General features: G+C 44.7%; 1 protein-coding gene across 4 annotated transcripts in view; it reads left to right on the top strand.

The window, feature by feature from the left end:
• LOC129833156 (rho GTPase-activating protein 44-like) overlaps positions 1 to 16,041 on the top strand; it is a 108,178-nt gene extending 92,137 nt beyond the window's left edge. For 3 of the 4 annotated variants that reach the window (XM_055897513.1, XM_055897504.1, XM_055897525.1), the window contains 3 exons: positions 8,525 to 8,670; positions 9,997 to 10,425; positions 14,229 to 16,041. In XM_055897513.1, coding sequence (XP_055753488.1) covers positions 8,525 to 8,670; positions 9,997 to 10,425; positions 14,229 to 14,419 — 766 coding nt within the window. In that variant the 3' untranslated portion in view covers positions 14,420 to 16,041. Of the gene's footprint in view, positions 1 to 8,524; positions 8,671 to 9,996; positions 10,426 to 11,956; positions 12,015 to 14,228 lie in introns of all 4 variants that reach the window. The other variant, XR_008756047.1, reaches the window with a different exon arrangement.
• The last annotated feature ends 3,535 nt before the right edge of the window (positions 16,042 to 19,576 follow it).

Genomic DNA, 19,576 nt, shown 5'->3' with positions numbered 1-19,576 from the left:
AGAGCAGAGAGATAGAGAGAGAGTGAGCAGAGAGATAGAGAGAGAGTGAGCAGAGAGATAGAGAGAGAGTGAGCTTACCAGCTCTTTTTCCAGGTGGCCACATGTCCTGTCCATGTCCTTTATCTTGCTGGCTCATATTTTGGTGTTTTTGCTGATCTGTAACATTCACGTTGCCAGGGGATGCCTCTCCAGGGAGTTGCCTAGCAACTGAGGATGTTACTGCCTTTTGCACAGAACAGAAAATTAATAAATGCATGAATAACACTGTATATGATTATCTACAAGCATATTAATGTATTACTAATGTAGTTTAAATCGTAGTGAAGGTTTTTCTGGTCAACTGATGCACAACTTTTGGATATTCCAAACGCATCATTGTTTACTATATCAAGTCAATCAGAAGACCAGGAAGTCAATCACAAGACCAGGAAGTCAATCAGAAGATCATAAAGTCAATCAGAAGATCAGGAAATCAATCAGGAGATCAGGAAATCAATGAGAAGATCAGGAAGTCAATTAGAGGACCAGGACATCAAACCTTAGACCAGGAAATCAATCAGTAGACCAGGACATCAATCAGTAGACCAGGAAATCAATCAGTAGACCAGGAAATCAATCAGTAGTTCAGGAAATCAATCAGAAGACAAGGAAATCAATCAGGAGACCAGGAAATCAATGAGAAGATCAGGAAATCAATCAGAAGACCAGGAAACCATCTAATGACCTGGGAGTGGGAAGTTCAGGCTCATCAATCCACAGTCACCATCTAATGACCTGGGAGTTGGAAGTTCAGGCTCATCAATCCACAGTCACCATCCAATGACCTTGGAGTTGGAAGTTCAGGCTCATCAATCTACAGTCACCATCCAATGATGAGTGTGTATATAGTCTAGTGAGTGTGTCTATAGTCTAGTGAGTGTATATATAGTCTAGTGAGTGTATATATAGTCTAGTGAGTTTGTATATAGTCTAGTGAGTTAGTTTATAGTCTAGTGAGTGTGTCTATAGTCTAGTGAGTGTGTATATAGTCTAGTGAGTGTGTATGTAGTCTAGTGAGTGTATATATAGTCTAGTGAGTGTGTATGTAGTCTAGTGAGTGTATATATAGTCTAGTGAGTGTCTATAGTCTAGTGAGTTTGTTTATAGTCTAGTGAGTGTCTATAGTCTAGTGAGTGTGTCTATAGTCTAGTGAGTGTGTATATAGTCTAGTGAGTGTGTATGTAGTCTAGTGAGTGTATATATAGTCTAGTGAGTGTCTATAGTCTAGTGAGTGTGTCAATAGTCTAGTGAGTATGTATATAGTCTAGTGAGTGTGTATATAGTCTAGTGAGTGTATATATAGTCTAGTGAGTGTGTATATAGTCTAGTGAGTGTGTATGTAGTCTAGTGAGTGTATATATAGTCTAGTGAGTGTCTATAGTCTAGTGAGTTTGTTTATAGTCTAGTGAGTGTCTATAGTCTAGTGAGTGTGTCTATAGTCTAGTGAGTGTGTATATAGTCTAGTGAGTGTGTATATAGTCTAGTGAGTGTGTATATAGTCTAGTGAGTGTGTATATAGTCTAGTGAGTGTGTATGTAGTCTAGTGAGTGTATATATAGTCTAGTGAGTGTCTATAGTCTAGTGAGTTTGTTTATAGTCTAGTGAGTGTCTATAGTCTAGTGAGTGTGTCTATAGTCTAGTGAGTGTGTATATAGTCTAGTGAGTGTGTATGTAGTCTAGTGAGTGTATATATAGTCTAGTGAGTGTCTATAGTCTAGTGAGTGTGTCTATAGTCTAGTGAGTGTGTATATAGTCTAGTGAGTGTGTATATAGTCTAGTGAGTGTGTATATAGTCTAGTGAGTGTGTATGTAGTCTAGTGAGTGTATATATAGTCTAGTGAGTGTCTATAGTCTAGTGAGTGTTTCTATAGTCTAGTGAGTGTGTATAAAGTCTAGTGAGTGTCTATAGTCTAGTGAGTGTTTCTATAGTCTAGTGAGTGTGTATATAGTCAAGTGAGTTAGTTTATAGTCTAGTGAGTGTGTATATAGTCTAGTGAGTTAGTTTATAGTCTAGTGAGTGTGTACATAGTCTAGTGAGTGTGTACATAGTCTAGTGAGTGTGTATATAGTCTAGTGAGTTAGTTTATAGTCTAGTGAGTGTGTACATAGTCTAGTGAGTGTGTACATAGTCTAGTGAGTGTATATATACTCTAGTGAGTTAGTTTATAGTCTAGTGAGTGTGTATATAGTCTAGTGAGTGTATATATAGTCTAGTGAGTGTGTCTATAGTCTAGTGAGTGTATATAGTCTAGTGAGTGTGTATATAGTCTAGTGAGTGTATATAGTCTAGTGAGTGTGTATATAGTCTAGTGAGTGTATATATAGTCTAGTGAGTGTCTATAGTCTAGTGAATGTGTATATAGTCTAGCGGAGTCAATCACCACCTTCCGGAGACACCTGAAACCCCACCTCTTTAAGGAATACCTAGGATAGGATAAAGTAATCCTTCTCACCCCCCCCCCCCCCCCTTAAAAGATTTAGATGCACTATTGTAAAGTGGCTGTTCCACTGGATGTCATAAGGTGAATGCACCAATTTGTAAGTCGCTCTGGATAAGAGCGTCTGCTAAATGACTTAAATGTAAATGTAAATGTAGTGAGTGTGTATATAGTCTAGTGAGTGTGTATATAGTCTAGTGAGTGTGTATATATATAGTCTAGTGAGTTAGTTTATAGTCTAGTGAGTGTGTATATAGTCTAGTGAGTGTATATATACTCTAGTGAGTTAGTTTATAGTCTAGTGAGTGTGTCTATAGTCTAGTGAGTGTGTATATAGTCTAGTGAGTGTATATATACTCTAGTGAGTTAGTTTATAGTCTAGTGAGTGTGTATATAGTCTAGTGAGTGTATATATAGTCTAGTGAGTGTGTATATAGTCTAGTGAGTGTTTATATAGTCTAGTGAGTGTGTATATACTCTAGTGAGTTAGTTTATAGTCTAGTGAGTGTGTATATAGTCTAGTGAGTGTGTATATAGTCTAGTGAGTGTGTATATACTCTAGTGAGTTAGTTTATAGTCTAGTGAGTGTGTCTATAGTCTAGTGAGTGTATATATAGTCTAGTGAGTGTGTATATAGTCTAGTGAGTGTGTATATACTCTAGTGAGTTAGTTTATAGTCTAGTGAGTGTGTATATAGTCTAGTGAGTGTATATATAGTCTAGTGAGTGTGTATATAGTCTAGTGAGTGTGTATATAGTCTAGTGAGTGTATATATACTCTAGTGAGTTGGTTTATAGTCTAGTGAGTGTGTCTATAGTCTAGTGAGTGTATATAGTCTAGTGAGTGTGTATATAGTCTAGTGAGTGTATATAGTCTAGTGAGTGTGTATATATATAGTCTAGTGAGTGTGTATATATATAGTCTAGTGAGTGTGTATATATATAGTCTAGTGAGTGTGTATATAGTCTAGTGAGTGTGTATATAGTCTAGTGAGTGTGTATATAGTCTAGTGAGTGTATATATAGTCTAGTGAGCGTATATATATATATATAGTCTAGTGAGTGTGTATATATATAGTCTAGTGAGTGTGTGTCAGGTCAGTGCAAGATAGAGTCATTGCAGATAGTTTGGGTAACCATTAATTGACTATTTAGCCGTGTCCAGTGTCCTGTGTCCAGTGTCCTGTCTCCAGTGTCCTGTGTCCTGTCTCCAGTGTTCCAGTAGAGTCAATACCACTAGATGTAGTAGGGCAGCAGGAGTCATTATACCAATTCTGTCCATGTCACAGTCTCAAATGGCACCCTATTCTGTACATAGTGCACTACTTTGGACCAGGGGCCATAGAGATATGGTCAAAAGTAGTGCACTATGTAGTGAATAGGGTGCCACTTGGGACGCATCCTACGTCAACATTTCAGAAGCAGCCTGCTTGGTGATGTTCCTTTCCACTCTCCGTGATTCCTCATTCACACAAACCCCTATAATGTTCACACTGGTAGACTCTAATGTCCCCTATACTGTTCACACTGGTAGACTCTAATGTCCCCTATACTGTTCACACTGGTAGACTCTAATGTCCCCTATACTGTTCACACTGGTAGACTCTAATGTCCCCTATACTGTTCAGACTGGTAGACTCTAATGTCCCCTATACTGTTCACACTGGTAGACTCTAGTGTCCCCTATACTGTTCACACTGGTAGACTCTAGTATCCCCTATTCTGTTCACACTGGTAGACTCTAGTGTCCCCTATACTGTTCACACTGGTAGACTCTAGTATCCCCTATACTGTTCACACTGGTAGACTCTAGTGTCCCCTATACTGTTCACACTGGTAGACTCTAGTGTCCCCTATACTGTTCACACTGGTAGACTCTAGTGTTCCCTATACTCTCTGAAGTACACACTGTCTAGTGACCCCTATACCCTCTGAAGTACACACTGTCTAGTGACCCCTATACCCTCTGACGTACACACTGTCTAGTGACCCCTATACCCTCTGAAGTACACACTGTCTAGTGACCCCTATACCCTCTGAAGTACACACTGTCTAGTGACCCCTATACCCTCTGAAGTACACACTGTCTAGTGACCCCTATACCCTCTGAAGTACACACTGTCTAGTGACCCCTATACCCTCTGACGTACACACTGTCTAGTGACCCCTATACCCTCTTAAGTACACACTGTCTAGTGACCCCTATACCCTCTGACGTACACACTGTCTAGTGACCCCTATACCCTCTGAAGTACACACTGTCTAGTGACCCCTATACCCTCTGACGTACACAATGTCTAGTGACCCCTATACCCTCTGAAGTACACACTGTCTAGTGACCCCTATACCCTCTGAAGTACACACTGTCTAGTGACCCCTATACCCTCTGAAGTACACACTGTCTAGTGACCCCTATACCCTCTGACGTACACACTGTCTAGTGACCCCTATACCCTCTGAAGTACACACTGTCTAGTGACCCCTATACCCTCTGACGTACACACTGTCTAGTGACCCCTATACCCTCTGAAGTACACACTGTCTAGTGACCCCTATACCCTCTGAAGTACACACTGTCTAGTGACCCCTATACCCTCTGAAGTACACACTGTCTAGTGACCCCTATACCCACTGACGTACACACTGTCTAGTGACCCCTATACCCTCTGAAGTACACACTGTCTAGTGACCCCTATACCCTCTGAAGTACACACTGTCTAGTGACCCCTATACCCTCTGAAGTACACACTGTCTAGTGACCCCTATACCCTCTGAAGTACACACTGTCTAGTGACCCCTATACCCTCTGAAGTACACACTGTCTAGTGACCCCTATACCCTCTGAAGTACACACTGTCTAGTGACCCCTATACCCTCTGAAGTACACACTGTCTAGTGACCCCTATACCCTCTGAAGTACACACTGTCTAGTGACCCCTATACCCTCTGAAGTACACACTCTCTAGTGACCCCTATACCCTCTGACGTACACACTGTCTAGTGACCCATATACCCTCTGAAGTACACACTGTCTAGTGACCCCTATACCCTCTGATGTACACACTGTCTAGTGACCCATATACCCTCTGAAGTACACACTGTCTAGTGACCCCTATACCCTCTGAAGTACACACTGTCTAGTGACCCCTATACCCTCTGACGTACACACTGTCTAGTGACCCCTATACCCTCTGAAGTACACACTGTCTAGTGACCCCTATACCCTCTGAAGTACACACTGTCTAGTGACCCCTATACCCTCTGAAGTACACACTGTCTAGTGACCCCTATCTGGTGTTAAAGGCCTGATATGATGGGAGCTAGTTATTATTATTACCAGTCAGTAACTACAGCAACACAACAGACCCAGATACTATGTAGTAACTACAGCAACACAACAGACCCAGATACTATGTAGTAACTACAGCAACACAACAGACCCAGATACTATGTAGTAACTACAGCAACACAACAGACCCAGATACTATGTAGTAACTACAGCAACACAACAGACCCAGATACTATGTAGTAACTACAGCAACACAACAGACCCAGATACTATGTAGTAACTACAGCAACACAACAGACCCAGATACTATGTAGTAACTACAGCAACACAACAGACCCAGATACTATGTAGTAACTACAGCAACACAACAGACCCAGATACTATGTAGTAACTACAGCAACACAACAGACCCAGACACTATGTAGTAACTACAGCAACACAACAGACCCAGATACTATGTAGTAACTACAGCAACACAACAGACCCAGATACTATGTAGTAACTACAGCAACACAACAGACCCAGATACTATGTAGTAGGTTACAGCAACACAACAGACCCAGATACTATGTAGTAACTACAGCAACACAACAGACCCAGATACTATGTAGTAGGTTACAGCAACACAACAGACCCAGATACTATGTAGTAACTACAGCAACACAACAGACCCAGATACTATGTAGTAACTACAGCAACACAACAGACCCAGATACTATGTAGTAACTACAGCAACACAACAGACCCAGATACTATGTAGTAACTACAGCAACACAACAGACCCAGATACTATGTAGTAGGTTACAGCAACAAAACAGACCCAGATACTATGTAGTAACTACAGCAACACAACAGACCCAGATACTATGTAGTAACTACAGCAACACAACAGACCCAGATACTATGTAGTAACTACAGCAACACAACAGACCCAGATACTATGTAGTAACTACAGCAACACAACAGACCCAGATACTATGTAGTAACTACAGCAACTCAACAGACCCAGATACTATGTAGTAACTACAGCAACACAACAGACCCAGATACTATGTAGTAGGTTACAGCAACACAACAGACCCAGATACTATGTAGTAACTACAGCAACACAACAGACCCAGATACTATGTAGTAGGTTACAGCAACACAACAGACCCAGATACTATGTAGTAACTACAGCAACACAACAGACCCAGATACTATGTAGTAACTACAGCAACACAACAGACCCAGATACTATGTAGTAACTACAGCAACACAACAGACCCAGATACTATGTAGTAACTACAGCAACACAACAGACCCAGATACTATGTAGTAGGTTACAGCAACACAACAGACCCAGATACTATGTAGTAACTACAGCAACACAACAGACCCAGATGCTATGTAGTAGGTTACAGCAACACAACAGACCCAGATACTATGTAGTAACTACAGCAACACAACAGACCCAGATACTATGTAGTAGGTTACAGTAACACAACAGACCCAGATACTATGTAGTAGGTTACAGCAACACAACAGACCCAGATACTATGTAGTAGGTTACAGCAACACAACAGACCCAGATACTATGTAGTAGGTTACAGCAACACAACAGACCCAGATAATATGTAGTAGGTTACAACAACACAACAGACCCAGATACTATGTAGTAGGTTACAGCATCACAACAGACTCAGATACTATGTAGTAGGTTACAGCAACACAACAGACCCAGATACTATGTAGTAGGTTACAGCAACACAACAGACCCAGATACTATGTAGTAGGTTACAGCATCACAACAGACCCAGATACTATGTAGTAGGTTATAGCAACACAACAGACCCAGATACTATGTAGTAGGTTACAGCAACACAACAGACCCAGATACTATGTAGTAGGTTACAGCAACACAACAGACCCAGATACTATGTAGTAGGTTACAGCAACACAACAGACCCAGATACTATGTAGTAGGTTACTGCATCACAACAGACCCAGATACTATGTAGTAGGTTACAGCAACACAACAGACCCAGATACTATGTAGTAGGTTACAGCAACACAACAGACCAAGATACTATGTAGTAACTACAGCAACACAACAGACCCAGATACTATGTAGTAGGTTACAGCAACACAACAGACCCAGATACTATGTAGTAGGTTACAGCAACACAACAGACCCAGATACTATGTAGTAGGTTACAGCATCACAACAGACCCAGATACTATGTAGTAGGTTACAGCAACACAACAGACCCAGATACTATGTAGTAGGTTACAGCAACACAACAGACCCAGATGTTATGTAGTAGGTTACAGCAACACAACAGACCCAGATACTATGTAGTAGGTTACAGCAACACAACAGACCCAGATACTATGTAGTGGGTTACAGCAACACAACAGACCCAGATACTATGTAGTAGGTTACAGCAACACAACAGACCCAGATACTATGTAGTAGGTTACAGCAACACAACAGACCCAGATACTATGTAGTAGGTTACAGCAACACAACAGACCCAGATGCTATGTAGTAGGTTGGAGACCACTGACATTGATTAAGGTTATATGATGATGACGATGATGATGATGATGACAATTAAGAAGGGCTCCCCTGTAAAAGAGACCTTATTCTCAGTGGTCCCTGTTAAAATATCGGTCAAATAAATGAAGGACATTTTCTGTAGCGATGATGTTGCGATGTAGTTTGACATCTATAAGTGAACAGTGACAACAGCCTAACATCCTCTCTCCTTCACCAGTACACTGAGGAGTAAGGAGAGCTCTCCAGTGATTGGTCACAAGGGGGTGCAGGTGGCAGGTCCGACGGTGCCCCCTGGTGTTGGCCAGCAGAGCTGCAGCCAGTCGCCCCACTCCACAGAACACAGCCCACACACCATGCGCCAAGGTCAGCGGTTCAACGTCACAGTCGGATCCATATCTTTGGATTCTTGTTGTTTTACCTATACAGCAAACGTATGACTCTGAGCGGGTTCTAGAAGGATCCATAGTGAGCCTGTTGCTGGATTAAGTCCTAAATACGTTCCATGTAGATTCTCCATTCAACATGATCCAGAAAACAGACACTTCATGTATTATACATGTCTTATCTAATTTGTTGTTTATCAAAATGTTTATATTAATTTGTTTTACTGTATAAAAGTGGGGTTGGAACCAAAATGATTTTCCAATCGATTTTTGTTCTGAACAGAATCATTTATTTATTTTGGTTCCGTTGTTCTGACCAGCAAAATAAAGTTCTGAACTGGTTGGAACCAGACAAAAGGACCAGATAATATCGTTCCTTTCTGTTCCTTTATACATTTAACTTGACATTAAATTACTTCACCAATCAGTGCGGATAGAGAAGCTTGCTGTGGAGCGAGTAAGCAATTTATTCTGAATATGGAAAATCGTTAAGAGCAAATTGTATTTTGCCGTAACAGCATAATGAAAGACAGACACACACTGTGCCAGTCACAGCGTAGGGCACAAGATGCAACTGAAATGTTGAGGGTGAGGAGAGAGTGAGAGATGGTGGAGGAAGCTTTCTTTGAAGCGCTGGCCATCTTGTTATGACATGCATTATCTGAATTAGGCTCAAAGAATTATGCCTACAGAGAGGCTTCTATGGAGGAACGTAGCAAGCTAGCTAACAAGCTTGTGTGTGCAGAGCAGCACTAGAATTAAGAACACGTCTTACCTTTTTATGGTTAATAAATCCAATGTGAAACACGATAACAATAGTATCCTTAACCAACATTGAAAAGTCAATCCATTCTTCTCCAATTAAACATCTCTCCCTAATTTCTGAATCATGCTTGTAACATTGTCAGTAGGCTACAGTACCTGCTTCAGAGGGGCAGGTAACCTACAGACACCCACACCCACTGGAAAAGATTTCCAGCTGGCAGGCAGACGCTGGAATACGTTTCTGAGTGACAGAGTGAGGGCTTTGCATAGGCGCTTTGTTGCGATTTTTGCCCGGAACGTAAAATAACTTTATTAACCGGTTCCCATGTTTTTAAAATAATGGTTCTGTTCCAGAAAAGTATAGATCCCTTTTGTTTTTGGTTCGGGTTCTGTTCCTCAAATAATTACTTTATTTTCCGGTTTTCGGTTTTGTTCCCTGAACCGGTTCCAACCCCTGGTATTAAGATAGGCTTAGTTTTAGATGTGTTCATTTACATGAGATATTCATGTTCATGTTAACTCTCTTCTTTTCTATTTTCAGGCTCTAAGAAGCTGGCCCCTATCCCTCCAAAGGTTCCAGCTGGGTACGGCCAGTCGAGTGGTTCTGGTGGGATTTCGGACCAGTCCACAGGTCAGCCGTCGCCAGTCAGCCTGTCCCCCACTCCCCCGAGCACCCCCTCCCCCTATGGACTGGCCGGTCCCCCACAGGCCCCTGGAGGACTAGGAGCCTCCTCCCCCGGTCAGACCCCTCTCTGTGGCTCCCTAGGGTCCCTGGGGTCCCTGTCCTCCCCCCCTTCTCTGACCGGCACGCTGGGCAAGTCTCGGCCCACCCCTAAGCCCCGGCAGAGGCCCAGCCTGCCCCCTCCTCAGCCGCCCACCGTCCCTCAGCCGGGGGCCACCCCTGTTGGCCCTGGGCCCCTGGAGCAGGGCACCCTGGACGGACTGTCCCCCGGGGAGAGCATGTCCACAGGTAAACAACATGATGATCACGTAACCACGGCAACGACACCACCACTACCACCGCCCCAACCACCACAGGTGGGGTCAGGGACGATGCAGCCGCGTCCGGCTCTCAGACTGGCTGTGGCGCTGTCCAATGGAGACGGTGGACAGGTGTAGCTAGTAGGACTAGGGAAATCAGCATCCTATCGCTACTGACTCACCCGTTCTATAAAATAATGTATTATTGAATAACGGTGGCCTTTATTTAGACAGACAGACGCAGTCAACCGAGAAGAACAATATGTTGTAAATATTAAGATTTTGTTGCACATTGTAGAGAGAAAACTACACTATGTATCCATTGCTTGTGTTATGTGCTGATGTTTCTAAGTATTGTGAGGAAACATCAGGGAAGCATAGCGATGTCCTGCTTGTATGGACGTTTCCATTAGATTCATCATGTGCTTCCTCTCTGTTTATCCCTCATACAGTACGCCAGAGCTAGGTAGGTCCCAGGTCCCACACGCATAGAAATAGAATGACTAGAACAGAACAAACCCCCCGCATACCACGGCAATTTGACAGTGTTTTCACCGTCATTTGGTCGCATCGTGCGTTGTTATGAACGCCTCAGCCGTTGTGGTGCCTGAAAGTGGAGTGACGCCCAGTCATTCTGAACGAAGGCTAATGACTGGTTGGTCTAAATTACACTATAGATTACACTATAGTGGCCTGGAAATACGACGATGTTGTCAGCAAATAATTAGTAGGAAACAAGTTTGCCATCATTAGGATGTCGTCAAATTCACTTTAGAGAGATTAGCTATCAAAGTTAGTCAGAAATGTCTAGCAATGCTAACGTTAGCTAGCAAAAACCCAGGACTGTCCCTCAATCTCAGCCAGCTAGGTAAAGTTATATTGCATCTAAGGTCAATCTGGCTTCATCACAGTGATAAGAAAAGGTTTTCTTACTAATAGCTTGTCTCCTTTTGAAATATCATTGGGTTTCCAAGCCCAGTATAATGCACTTTAGGCTAGATCTTCATCAGTGCCCATTGTCAATGCATTGACCTTCAGACGGGCACCAGGGCTCAAGAGAATCTTCATAATGATGTTGTGACGCAACGTGCAATCCATGAATATAGCCAACATTCATGGAATGTTGACTTGAAAGGGGAATGTCTATTCTAGTCATTCTAATTCTATGCTTACTCTCTCAGGACAAACATGGCTCATTCTAGGCTGGTCCCAGACCTGTTTGTGCTCTTTCCAACCCCATTGCACATTGGCAAGCAATTCCACAAGGAGTTGGCAAGAGAGCAGACACATACTGGCAACCAGGCTTATTGAAGAAGTGGTCACTCAGATAGGCCTACTTCTTGTCTGATGTCATAATTATGATCTGAGGTGTTCCATAGAAATCTAATTCTAATATTCTATGAGGTTCTCTGTTCTACCTGTCAGTATCAATACCAGTCATTCTCTCTGTGTCCCTGTGTTCTATTCATGATTCTCTTGTTCCCCTGCTCTGCTCTACCTGCTACTATGTTGTGTACCAGCCGTGTGAGGCCAGGGGAGTCAGTGTGGTGTGGGCTAAGTGTGAGGGGGACGTTTAGGGTAAGCCAGATTTGACCTCGCCGGCCAGTAACGTTACCGTACTACGCTCCATCTCTCACCGCTCCGCCCGCCTCGCCCCACCTGGCCTGGTGCTGTGGCTGCCTCTGGGTTCTCCTGCAGCCTGCTTCAAACATGCATACATCTTGTACCTGTTAGCTAAACAGCTAGCTATCAGCCAGCCATGCTAATGCTAGCTAGCTGCCCCATTCTGTTTGTCACAGTATCAGCCATGCTAACACTAGCTAGCTGCCCAATTCTGTTGATGTTACAGTATTAGCCATGCTAACAGTAGCTAGCTGCCCCATCAGTGGGTTTACAATATCAGCCATGCTAACGCTAGCTAGCTGCCCCATTCTGTTGATGTTACAGTATTAGCCATGCTAACACTAGCTAGCTACCCCATTCTGTTTGTGTTACTTTAATCGGCATGCTGTTGTTCAGACTGTGCGTACTGTATGCATGGCTTATGGACTTCCTAGAGCACATCACGTACACTGCAGCGCTCACCATTGCAGACGCCGTCGCTTCCCCCGAAGGTCCATCTTTAACGCTTCGGCCCTTTTTACCATCCCCATGCCAACAAACGGCGCCCCTGCTACAGGACAGGCGTGTGTGCTCACAGGTAACCCCCAGGTGACCCCCATCCCAGACCCATGGCTTCAGGACAGACCCGTCTGTTTTACTGCCCTCCCTCTGACAGCATCGCCTCCTGCTCAGTGCTCCGTCTGTTTCACTGCCCTCCCTCTGACAGTATCGCCTCCTGCTCCATCTCATTCTGACACAGTGGAAGACGGTCATCATTCTCTGGTTATTATTGCTGTCCAGCAGCTGCAGCAATACCTCAGCAAATTACAAAACAAGTAGACTAATTCCCTACCGCAAATGGCCCCCTATTCCCTATATAGGTCTCTGGTCAAAAGTAGTGCACTACATAGGGAATACGCTGCAATTTAGGACACAACCATAGAGATGATTCCCGTTGTTCATCAAGCTTCGATGTCTTGGTGCCCAATCCACACACATCTTGTTGCCTCTGTGGTCAATACAGTAATCTGGTAGTTGCTGTAAACGTTTTTTTTTAACGTTTTGTGTCATTGTGAAATAATTTTGAAAACGTGTTATTTTATTTCACTGAACAAAATTGAATTAACTTTTCGTTATTATTTTGGACAACAGCACAAAGGACCTGTGTACTGTTTTAGACCTAGCTTCTCCAGAGGTCTCTGGTGTTATTACTACTAGCCCAGTAATACAGTATGACTGTCTCCCTGTTATAGACCTAGCTTCTCCAGAGGTCTCTGGTGTTATTACTACTAGCCCAGTAACACAGTATGACTGCCTCCCTGTTATAGACCTAGCTTCTCCAGAGGTCTCTGGTGTTATTACTACTAGCCCAGTAATACAGTATGACTGCCTCCCTGTTATAGACCTAGCTTCTCCAGAGGTCTCTGGTGTTATTACTACTAGCCCAGTAATACAGTATGACTGCCTCCCTGTTATAGACCTAGCTTCTCCAGAGGTCTCTGGTGTTATTACTACTAGCCCAGTAACACAGTATGACTGCCTCCCTGTTATAGACCTAGCTTCTCCAGAGGTCTCTGGTGTTATTACTACTAGCCCAGTAATACAGTATGACTACCTCCCTGTTATAGACCTAGCTTCTCCAGAGGTCTCTGATGTTATTACTACTAGCCCAGTAATACAGTATGACTACCTCCCTGTTATAGACCTAGCTTCTCCAGAGGTCTCTGGTGTTATTACTACTAGCCCAGTAACACAGTATGACTGCCTCCCTGTTATAGACCTAGCTTCTCCAGAGGTCTCTGGTGTTATTACTACTAGCCCAGTAATACAGTATGACTGCCTCCCTGTTATAGACCTAGCTTCTCCAGAGGTCTCTGGTGTTATTACTACTAGCCCAGTAACACAGTATGACTACCTCCCTGTGTAGAATGTGTCAGAGACCAACATAACATACTTACCTGCTGCTGCTTTCTTCAAACAACAACAACAGAATGTAGTTTTTTCTGACTCAAAAAACTAAATTTCCTTTCTGCTTTATTCCTTTTTTACACACCATCATCACCATACGCCCTCCTCCTCCTCCTCCTCCTCCTCCTCCTCCTCCTCATGCTTCTCTTCACCACCACCACACCATAATAATCACTTCCCACCTCTGTCGCCATGCCAACTCGCTAACCATGCCATCATTAGATTACTTCAATTATGAAATCCCCTCCATCAATGTGAACCTGGACAGCCTCATCGACGAGTTCAGCGGTGCTGCCCCCTGCAGGCGCTACGGAGCGGTGACACACTCTCCTCCCCCGGGGAGAGACGAAAACCCAGACCACGACCCCTACGCCGTGCCTGAGGACGACGAACCCCAGGACACCACCTTATGACATCATTACCCTGAGACAGCCCGATGATGTGACATCATGAGAGCTCGCCCGAGGCTGGCACAGTGGCGCTCCTACATCCAGCTAGCTGTACATACTGTTAGACTGTAATGCTCGCTCACACCGCACTGCCACGACGCTCCCAGACAAAACAAACAAACAAGGCTTCTTCTTATACACCACAATGCTCAACTGACCTTTGACCTGAAACTCCAGGACTGAACCATGACCTCTGACCTGGAACTCCAGGACTGAACCATGACCTCTGACCTGGAACTCCAGGACTGAACCTTGACCTCTGACCTGGAACTCCAGGACTGAATCCCCCCCCCCTCACATTATGCTATACCTGCAGGCTGCAAGCAAAACTCATCTCTTAGAAATACTACGCAAATAGTAATGTAAAGTCAATGTGAGGAAACAATAACACACCACATGCCATATAGAGGAGGACCAGTTGCCTTTGGAAGGAAGAAGACATATGGATTATATGGAGGAGTATTAATGCTATGTTCAGTATTATGTTTTATTTTTGCTTTGTGGGATACTACAGTTTTTTCCTCTCTTTGAAACAGTGATCAGTATTTTTTGTGACTTTTTAAGTATTTTTTTTGCCTTATATGAAAAGCCTGCACTTAAATTGCAATACATGCATCGCATACTCACAAATACTTTGCCCTGACCCTAAAGGAAGGAAACTCGTAACCTGACTGGTTGGGTAGATGTGTGGGTGAAGTGGGTCTGATTGGTTGGGTAGATGTGTGGGTAAAGTGGGTCTGACTGTGGGTAAAGTGGGTCTGACTGGTTGTGTAGATGTGTGGGTAAAGTGGGTCTGATTGGTTGGGTAGATGTGTGGGTAAAGTGGGTCTGACTGTGGGTAAAGTGGGTCTGATTGGTTGTGTAGATGTGTGGGTAAAATGGGTCTGACTGGTTGTGTAGATGTGTGGGTAAAGTGGGTCTGACTGGTTGGGTAGATGTGTGGGTAAAGTGGGTCTGATTGGTTGGGTAGATGTGTGGGTAAAGTGGGTCTGACTGGTTGTGTAGATGTGTGGTTAGTGGGTCTTCAGGGTCATTGTGTGTAGTGTACTGTATTCCTAACAGGGTAATATGATAAGATAGTTATTAGTCCTAGTTTTCTGCACACTATAGAGATGATGATGAACAGAGTCTATTGAATAATGCAGTATGAAATGCATAACTAACCCTATTCTGTGAAGGGTTTGGGTCCATTCCATTTCAATTCAGTCAATTTAGGAAGCAAACTGTTTACTTTCTGAATGACTGAATTGAAATGGAATGGACCCCAACCCTGATGTCTGTGTCACCCCTGGCCCCAGTCCCTATTCTTCCCATGTCTATCCCATGTACACATATCTGCATTGATACACAGTTAGGAGACATCGGTAGGACTGCTTTGTAAGTAGCAATAATGTATTTGTACAGGGTTAAAGATGAATTCATGCACATATTTTCACCAGCACAGTATTAGAATGTCTTTGGAATAGAACTCAGTATATTGTTGCTGTTCTCAGAAGGGGTTTTCAACTATCAAACTGTATCGTTAGACAATAATGATGAACATGAAATATGTTTTCGAGTTGGGTCCAGAATACTAACTAGCCATTTGATTTATGTCCCCAAAATGAAGGCCCCTTATTGCTTAAAACCTGTCTGGATCCAATAGCAGAGCTGTGTTCACAGAGACTGAGGAGTGACATCATACCTTTCAGACTGAGGAGTGACATCATACATTTCAGACTGGGGAGTGACATCATACCTTTCAGACTGGGGAGTGACATCATACCTTTCAGACTGAGGAGTGACATCACACCTTTCAGACTGGGGAGTGACATCACACCTTTCAGACTGGGGAGTGACATCACACCTTTCAGACTGGGGAGAGACATCACACCTTTCAGACTGGGGAGAGACATCACACCTTTCAGACTGGGGAGAGACATCACACCTTTCAGACTGGGGAGTGACATCACACCTTTCAGACTGGGGAGTGACATCACACCTTTCAGACTGGGGAGTGACATCACACCTTTCAGACTGGGGAGTGACATCACACCTTTCAGACTGAGGAGTGACATCACACATTTCAGACTGGGGAGTGACATCACACCTTTCAGACTGGGGAGTGACATCACACCTTTCAGACTGGGGAGTGACATCATACCTTTCAGACTGGGGAGTGACATCATACCTTTCAGACTGGGGAGTGACATCACACCTTTCAGACTGGGGAGTGACATCATACCTTTCAGACTGGGGAGAGACATCACACATTTCAGACTGGGGAGTGACATCACACCTTTCAGACTGGGGAGTGACATCACACCTTTCAGACTGGGGAGTGACATCACACCTTTCAGACTGGGGAGAGACATCACACATTTCAGACTGGGGAGTGACATCATACCTTTCAGACTGGGGAGTGACATTTAAAATTTTTCATACCTCTGAGCTGAGCAGAACCACACTGTATTGTTCTGGCCTGGTTACACCTCCACTAAAGCTGCTGGATCCATGCTGGAAAGAACCTTTTAAAAGGAAAATATCCAAGCCAGCACAATACTGTTTGGGTTTGCAAGATAGTGTGAAAAGGGTATTAGAGCTTGATACAGAGGGGTCAGTCTCAGAGGACCAATTATGTTCCTCCTCAAAACTGCTCATAAAACAACCAATCAGATCCAAAGGTTCCAAAGACTGCTTCAGGTTCGAAAGATGTTTCTCTCTTAACTCCAGGCTCTATAGTCTAGGCTCTGTAGTCCAGGCTCTGTATTTCAGGCTCTGTAGTCCAGGCTCTGTAGACCAGGCTCTGTAGTCCAGGCTCTGTAGTCCAGGCTCTGTAGTCCAGGCTCTAGTCCCGGCTCTGTAGTCCAGGCTCTGTATTTCAGGCTCTTAACTCCAGGCTCTGTAGTCCAGGCTCTGTATTCCAGGCTCTGTATTTCAGGCTCTGTAGTCCAGGCTCTGTATTTCAGGCTCTGTAGTCCAGGCTCTGTATTTCAGGCTCTGTAGACCAGGCTCTGTATTTCAGGCTCTGTAGTCCAGGCTCTGTAGTCCAGGCTCTGTAGACCAGGCTCTGTATTTCAGGCTCTGTAGTCCAGGCTCTGTAGTCCAGGCTCTGTAGTCCAGGCTCTGTATTTCAGGCTCTGTAGTCCAGGCTCTGTATTCCAGGCTCTGTATTTCAGGCTCTGTAGTCCAGGCTCTGTATTTCAGGCTCTGTAGTCCAGGCTTCTCTATTTCAGGCTCTGTAGACCAGGCTCTGTATTTCAGGCTCTGTAGTCCAGGCTCTGTAGACCAGGCTCTGTATTTCAGGCTCTGTAGTCCAGGCTCTGTAGTCCAGGCTCTGTATTTCAGGCTCTGTAGTCCAGGCTCTGTAGTCCAGGCTCTGTAGTCCAGGCTCTGTATTCCAGGCTCTGTAGACCAGGCTCTGTAGTCCAGGCTCTGTAGTCCAGGCTATGTATTCCAGGCTCTGTTTTCCAGGCTCTGTAGTCCAGGCTCTGTAGTCCAGGCTATGTATTCCAGGCTCTGTAGTCCAGGCTATGTATTCCAGGCTCTGTAGTCCAGGCTCTGTAGACCAGGCTCTGTAGTCCAGGCTCTGTAGTCCAGACTATGTATTCCAGGCTCTGTAGTCCAGGCTCTGTAGTCCAGGCTCTGTATTCCAGGCTCTGTATTCCAGGCTCTGTAGACCAGGCTCTGTAGTCCAGGCTCTGTAGTCCAGGCTATGTATTCCAGGCTCTGTTTTCCAGGCTCTGTAGTCCAGGCTCTGTAGTCCAGGCTCTGTAGTCCAGGCTCTGTAGTCCAGGCTCTGTAGTCCAGGCTATGTATTCCAGGCTCTGTAGTCCAGGCTCTGTAGACCAGGCTCTGTAGACCAGGCTCTGTAGTCCAGGCTCTGTATTTCAGGCTCTGTATTTCAGGCTCTTTAGTCCAGGCTCTGTATTTCAGGCTCTGTAGTCCAGGCTCTGTATTCCAGGCTCTGTATTCCAGGCTCTGTAGACCAGGCTCTGTAGTCCAGGCTCTGTAGTCCAGGCTATGTATTCCAGGCTCTGTTTTCCAGGCTCTGTAGTCCAGGCTCTGTAGTCCAGGCTATGTATTCCAGGCTCTGTAGTCCAGGCTATGTATTCCAGGCTCTGTAGTCCAGGCTCTGTAGACCAGGCTCTGTAGTCCAGGCTCTGTAGTCCAGACTATGTATTCCAGGCTCTGTAGTCCAGGCTCTGTAGTCCAGGCTCTGTATTCCAGGCTCTGTATTCCAGGCTCTGTAGACCAGGCTCTGTAGTCCAGGCTCTGTAGTCCAGGCTATGTATTCCAGGCTCTGTTTTCCAGGCTCTGTAGTCCAGGCTCTGTAGACCAGGCTATGTATCTCAGGCACTGTAGTCCAGGCTATGTATTCCAGGCTCTGTAGTCCAGGCTCTGTAGACCAGGCTCTGTAGACCAGGCTCTGTAGTCCAGGCTATGTATTCCAGGCTCTGTAGACCAGGCTCTGTAGTCCAGGCTCTGTAGTCCAGGCTCTGTAGTCCAGGCTCTGTAGTCCAGGCTCTGTAGACTAGGCTCTGTAGACCAGGCTCTGTATTCCAGGCTCTGTATTCCAGGCTCTGTATTCCAGGCTCTGTATTCCAGGCTCTGTAGTCCAGGCTATGTATTCCAGGCTCTGTATTTCAGGCTCTGTAGTCCAGGCTCTGTATTTCAGGCTCTGTAGTCCAGGCTCTGTATTTCAGGCTCTGTAGACCAGGCTCTGTATTTCAGGCTCTGTAGTCCAGGCTCTGTAGTCCAGGCTCTGTAGACCAGGCTCTGTATTTCAGGCTCTGTAGTCCAGGCTCTGTAGTCCAGGCTATGTATTTCAGGCTCTGTAGTCCAGGCTCTGTATTCCAGGCTCTGTATTTCAGGCTCTGTAGTCCAGGCTCTGTATTTCAGGCTCTGTAGTCCAGGCTTCTCTATTTCAGGCTCTGTAGACCAGGCTCTGTATTTCAGGCTCTGTAGTCCAGGCTCTGTAGACCAGGCTCTGTATTTCAGGCTCTGTAGTCCAGGCTCTGTAGTCCAGGCTCTGTATTTCAGGCTCTGTAGTCCAGGCTCTGTAGTCCAGGCTCTGTATTCCAGGCTCTGTATTCCAGGCTCTGTAGACCAGGCTCTGTAGTCCAGGCTCTGTAGTCCAGG

Source organism: Salvelinus fontinalis, chromosome 2, assembly GCF_029448725.1.
Source record: "Salvelinus fontinalis isolate EN_2023a chromosome 2, ASM2944872v1, whole genome shotgun sequence".
Taxonomy (NCBI): domain Eukaryota; kingdom Metazoa; phylum Chordata; class Actinopteri; order Salmoniformes; family Salmonidae; genus Salvelinus; species Salvelinus fontinalis.
Note: the sequence above shows the minus strand (reverse complement) of the source record. Positions and strands in the feature narration are given on the sequence as shown.